Genomic DNA, 6530 nt, shown 5'->3' on the forward strand with positions numbered 1-6530 from the left:
TATGAATGCTCGCTTTTAGTAGTGAGTGATCATCAGTCACCACTATAACCACATATCAAGAATTGATTCTGATATTTTCTATTGATGCATTCATTTGCGTTTCTCCAGTTCTGTTATAAAAAAAAAAATTATGAAAGGGGTGTGGGGGTTCTTGTAAAACACAATAAGGAGGTCATTGTGATAGGAAAAGTTTCTTTGTGATAGGAAAAGTTTTTTCTTCTTTCCAAATCTGGCCATTACATGAAATAGTAAGTAGCGGTTTGGACATGCGATTTGAAACCATGGTTTGAAACCATGAGATGAAATCAGCGTTTGGACATGCGATTTCATCTCATGGTTCCAAACCATGGGATAAAATCCCAAATCATCCAAAAAGGCATGATTTGGGGTTTCCAACCATGGTTTCAAACCATGTCCAAACGGCAAATGTATAGTCATAGGACAACCAGAAGAAGCCTAAGCCTATGATGCTGACCAAACCAAAAACTACTAAGTAACAAATATCTTTGAGAGAACTCTCAATGTTTCAACACCCCTACTTCATATTCCTTTGCTTCCCAAACATTTGGCTGTACAGTTCCCCCACCAGAAAACCTTGTTGCCTTCAATTTCTAAATGCCACTCCATGTCCATGAATGAACCGCGCATCATCTTCAGTGTACACATGACTCTCATTCTTCAACCTGTTAACATTAAAGTATAACAAAAATATATATAAGTATCGCTGGAATAAAAGGCGATCTTGTTGATCAAAATAAGAAGAAATTGTTAATGGAGCCTTACGTCTTGGCAACGGTCTTGTTCAAGATGGTGGAAGAGAAGAAAGAAGCACCATTAAGATATAACAGTTCCCCTTCAATCCTTTCTGCTATTTTCTTGTCCAGTTTTCCAGCATCAAGGCAGAATGGTTGGTCAGAAGCCTGCACTTAGTGTCAAATTTGTTAGAACTATTGGTCTGCCAATATTGAATTAATTTTTTAATTTGGAGTAAATCCGATATTCACTACTAACCATAACCCATCCCCAAGTATCAGCAAAAGAGGGTACATGAGCTGTATATGCCAGCACATCTGCATCAACATAAAAATTATGTAGGAAAAAACTGTCAAAACTCACTTTTATTCATTTAACCAAGCCGTTAAAATAAAAAAAAGAGATTGTTGCAACCAGATGAAGACTAACATTTGAAAACCTGCTTGATTGTATTGTAAATGGATGAGAAAACTTCCTTGTGTGTGAAAACCCCTGCTGGTCCAGCCTGTGGATTAACTAGCAAGGTTAGCGCATGGCTAAAGATTTAACTTCTACACATGACAGTATAAATATATAGTAATATTTTTGCCTCAGTTCAATATGAGTGGATACTATAGATGTGATGTAACAGTGACAATAACGAAGAACGAAGAGTTAACCTGAGTAATGAAGATGCCATTGTCGTTAAGCTTAGGTTTAAGGATGTTTTTATAGAAAGATTTGGTGTAAAGTTGGTAACAAGGTCCTCCTTCAACTGGATCAGCTAAATCCCCCACTATGATATCAAACTTTTCTTGCCTCTGCTCTAGCTCAGCTCTTCATTCATGCAAAATCAAATCAGTGAGTCAATAACATAGGATAAAGTCAACTTGGATCACTAATTAAACCTTCAAGGCCATCCATGAATTAAAGATGTTAGGCCAAAACCAAGACTTGCCCTGATTTATGCTCACATAAGTCTTAGCCCAATTAGGCCTACCATACAACATCATTTTTTCGTGCAGAGTGCCCTTTAAATGCACTGGTCTTTAATTATTTCCCCTCAAATTGTTGTTTTTTAATTTTGGTCCTTCGCCCAAAACTCCTAGTTTCCGGGTTCGAAACCCCGCTCAGTCAAAAATTTTAAAAAAATTCGTCAGGTAGAACTTGGATTCGCAAGGCAGAGTTTTGCTCAAAACTCTTCCTTAAGGTAGAGTTTGCTAAGGCATAGTTTGCCTGCAAAACTCTACCATAAGGCATAGTTTGCAGGCAAACTCTGCCCCATCAGGCATAATTTGCCTGCAAACTCTGCCTTAAGGAGAGTTTTGCATGCAAACTATGCCCAATGATTGGGCATAGTTTGCAGCCAACCTCTGCGTGGCGAATTTTTTCGAACCCGGAACCCTAAGGCTTTAGGCGAAGGGAAAAAGTTAAATACTTTCATTTTGATGGACAAAAATTAAAGACCACCCCAAAATAAGGGCATTAATGCGAATTCCCCCAACAACATAGCACGTGAAATCCCATAAAATGGGGTCTGAGGAAGATAGAGTGTACGCAGACCTTACCATGACTTTAATTATCTCATGGACGTGGATTATGGGCTAGTTCTATGACACACATTTGAATTAGTTGGACCAGTGGATTCTGAACATCGAATGTACCTCATAGACTGTCGATTTGCTTATTGTCTTCGGTTCAAATTATATACTCTTAGTGGTCATTTGGTTCAAAGACAAGTTATACATGGATTAATAACACAGGGATTAGTAATACATGAATTAGTAATACAGAGATTATTTTTGTTGGGTGTTTGGTTTATTGCACTAAAATTGGACACAAAAGATACCATTTGAATATTTCTTTATTTTTAAAATTTAAGAAATAATTTGTTACAATTATACTCTTGGAGGCTTGGCCTTTATAGGTTTCTTGAAACAAAACAAGGCTAATTTTGTCATTTTAGTTTTTTATCCATGGACAAGTTATCCCATGGTGGTGGTGGGATAAGATAATACCACCCTTTGGTTTATTAAATAATCTATGTATTAGTTATACACGCCCCAAAATATTAACCAAACATAGTATTAAATAATACCACATCTAATACCTTGACTATTTAAGCTAAAACCTCCTACCCAACGAGCTCTTACTAATATGTTTATACACTAAAGAAGTCTGGCTCCATTATCATATCATAAAAGTATTATGGTTGAAAAGAAAGAAAGAATGCTTACTTGGCATCGTTAATGACCAAGTTAAGCTTCTTGTTACCAAAAGCCTCATGGTTTGCTGTGAGATGCTTCTTGCAGAAATCAACAACCTCCTGCAAAGAAAGTAAAAATAAAAAAAAATTCTATTAGACATTTTTTAATAAGAATTCCAGCTATCCATATTAAACAGCATACGTCTATTACACTTCTTTTTTTCTTCTTTCTTTTGCAGAGTCAGAAGTTGGTACAGTAAAAGAGGATAACTATTCTCTTTTGACTTCTCTCTTGAATCAACATCACTTGTTTTTAGTGGGGTTAGTTTCCAGTAAAGTAATCATCTGTCGGTATCTCCTAATATATTAGAGGTGTAATACTTTGATGGAACTAAAAACAGGAGTTTGGATTAGACAAGCCACGCAGGAATTTTTTGTTAGGCCTTTATTGTAATTTGAACTATATATTAAGCTACTAGAGACAACTATATATATAGTTTTTTATTGGCCTTTCGCCTTTGTTTTCTTTCTAGCTAGTTTGCCCTCATTTTGTAAGTAATTGACCTGATCAATGTCACACATGACAACTTTCTCCATAGATTTGTGTCTGAGAGCTTCCCTTGCTGCAGACCCTTCACCACCTCCCATTATGAACACATTTTTGGGGCTGCAAAATTGATAATTATACATGATAAAAATATTCAGATTTTGGTTGAATCAAATAATTAAATATTATAATTCTAGCTAGCTAGTGCCGAGTAGGACTCAATTAAAGGGCATCATTATAGATAAGGTTAGAAATGCATATATCCTTAAGCATGCTTAAGGAATGATTAATTAAATACTCACTTTGGGTGACATAAGAGAGGTGGATGAATGAGACATTCATGATATATAAATTCATCCACTTCTGCACTCTGCATCTTCCCATCTATCACCAATACCTACATGCATGCATATATTTTAATAACAATACTAGCACAAATATATATATATATATAAGTATGGGTCAACCTCTTTTTTTTTTTTTTTTTGGCAAATTGAAAAAAATAAAGAGAATTAAAATTAATAAAATTATTTGTATCAACCTTCCCGAAATGCTTGGTGTCCAAAAGAGCAATATCTTGGTACTCGCTTGTTCCTTTGTGCAGCACACTAGTAAAAACAATAAAAGTCAAATAATTAATTATCATTCAATGCCACGCCATTATCCAAATCTAAGCCATTATCCAAATCTAACACCAACAATATAGATAAATAAATACTCCCTCCGCCTCAAAATATTTATCGCATTTTTCATTTAAATGTCCGTTAAGAAAGCATTTATAAGGATAGTATTTTGACTATTTTATCCTCTTAAAATATTTCATCATGTTCTCTCTCCTCAATAAATATTTACTCCATTAATGATAAAACCTCTTAAATGTTGGTGTGAACTCATAAAATCAGTTAATTGATGTAATTAATACAAAGGGTAAAATGGAAAAAAGTTACATAATTTTATCTTGGGTAAATAAAACGATAAATATTCTGAGACAAATATTTTTAGTAAGGATGATAAATATTTTGAAAGAGAGGGAGTAAATAAGTTTGACAAGTGTGAAAATGATACAAGTTAGTACTATTTCTTTATGAGTGACGTGGATTTTACAATTTTGAAAAAGAAAAAAAATTGTCTGACAAAATCTTTCAGATAGATTATGGTGCTAATCTTTATGGGGGGACCTAAGAATTACATTATGGCCATCTGTAAATTGGATATGAACATCATTAATAGAAATTTACGTCAACTGAATCGTATCTTCTCGGGCGTTTGAAGATAGAAAGTCATCAAAATCATAAATGAAAAGATGAAAACTTTAGACAAAAGAAAGTCTTTGTAAGAAGGGCTATGATATTTCTTCCATTCGACTGTCATTTTATAAGAAGGAATTAAAGTTTTATCCAATGATCTTTTAAAAAATATTTACACTCCCGGTGCAATTTAATCGCGACTCCAACAAATTTTTCATTTTCCTTTTCTTATCTGACTCATATATAATGTAAATATTTATATAGTTGGTTTTTATGTAATCTAATTATATAAAATATGTTTTAGATTGTCAATGAATATAAGAAAAGAAAAGAAGCCCCCACCCCCCTTTCAAATTGTATTTTCTAAGGTAGGCAAGTCATGTTGCTTACATGACTCCTCGAAGTGACGTCCATATACCATGGTGTAAGCACGTATGCACAAGAAAGAGGGGGAAACAAAAACAAATTCATAATAAAAAAAACATGCTTTATAGAGTCCTTCAAAAATCTCCATGAAAATTAATATGATATAATCATCCATGATAATAAAAAAGGCACATGGGAAAATAAACAACTTTAAAAGTTTTGTAACGTGTTTTATAACATACCAAACGCTACTGAGGAAACAATCCGATTTTACGGAATTTAACTTTATATACCGCAACAATCTGAATGGAGATGAAACTAATTATGAAGGGTTTTTATATACCTGTTCAAAGCAAAAGACCATTTGAGATCAACATCAATCTCTTCTTCAAACCAAGAACCATCATGAATAGGAAGATCACTCTCCTCCATAGTTATGTGTTTTGGTTCATAGCAAAAACCATTTTCACAAGAAAAAAACTCCAAAGCTTCACTTCCCATGGTGCTCTAAAAACTTAATTAAGAAGAATTAAGAGAGATGGAGAAGAATATCAGTTTTTAGATCTAAGAGACGTTGGGGGCAAGGGATAAACGAGTTTTGTGTGAGGGATGATCCAAAGTGCTTAACGTGACTACCCTTTTATAGTTAAATCCTAGCTCACAAAGTTTGCATTTTTGACAAAAAATAAATAAATAATAAACACAGAATCCCCTCTTTTAATAAAAAGAATATTCTAATTTTTATTTAATAGTTATTCCCTTTTTCAAAATGGATATGAGTTCTGTGAGGACAATTGACAAGGGACCTAACTAGTAACGAGTAAACAAGGACTAGTGGCTGCATGCCCCGAAAAAAAAAAAAGGACTAGTGATTGACTTGTTTTTATTATATTGTGATTAGCATTTCTCACTTTAGAATCTCCCTTGAGAGTTCTAGTAGTAAATTTTTGTTATTACAAAGAAGAATGGGAAATCCATATACTCCATCCATTTTAATTTGTTTGTCTGATTTTGACTTGATACGGAGTTTAAAGTAAAAAAAACTTGAGATTTTAAACTAATAGATATATAGAATGTGCCAAAATGTTCTTTAATCTATGGTCTTAAACATGACATGTGGAAAGTTAAAATTAAAAAGTTGTAAAAAAAAAAAAAACTTTTTTGAACGGGCTAAAAAAAAAATGTAAGACCAACAAATTGAAATGGAAGGAGTATAAGCAGTGCCGGCTAAAGGGCAAGGCAGCCAAAAAAAATGGCTTTAGTCCCCCAATAGGTTTATGAATATTACTCCATTTTTTAAATAAAAATTACTCCCTTTGCTCTAATGTATGTGATACTTTTTTCCTTCCCAAAAATTAAATTGCATGAACTTTGACTAACATTTTAAGATGTATTTTTTCACCAAATTTATATGAACTAAAGTTGTAACTTT

The 6530-nt window shown here is 33.5% G+C and overlaps 1 protein-coding gene across 1 annotated transcript; it reads right to left on the reverse strand.

Annotated features, from left to right (window-relative positions):
- Positions 1-181: 181 nt before the first annotated feature.
- Positions 182-5721, reverse strand: LOC132635968 (thermospermine synthase ACAULIS5-like). The gene is made up of 10 exons (XM_060352586.1): positions 5442-5721; positions 4027-4093; positions 3788-3882; positions 3503-3605; positions 2970-3058; positions 1413-1569; positions 1183-1258; positions 1012-1070; positions 784-920; positions 182-683 (listed from the first exon to the last, which is right to left on the reverse strand). Exons 1-10 carry the CDS (start codon positions 5597-5599, stop codon positions 605-607), a joined length of 1020 nt encoding a protein of 339 aa, XP_060208569.1. The 5' UTR covers positions 5600-5721; the 3' UTR covers positions 182-604.
- Positions 5722-6530: the final 809 nt, after the last annotated feature.

Source organism: Lycium barbarum, chromosome 4 (assembly GCF_019175385.1).
Source record: "Lycium barbarum isolate Lr01 chromosome 4, ASM1917538v2, whole genome shotgun sequence".
Classification (NCBI taxonomy): Eukaryota; Viridiplantae; Streptophyta; class Magnoliopsida; order Solanales; family Solanaceae; genus Lycium; species Lycium barbarum.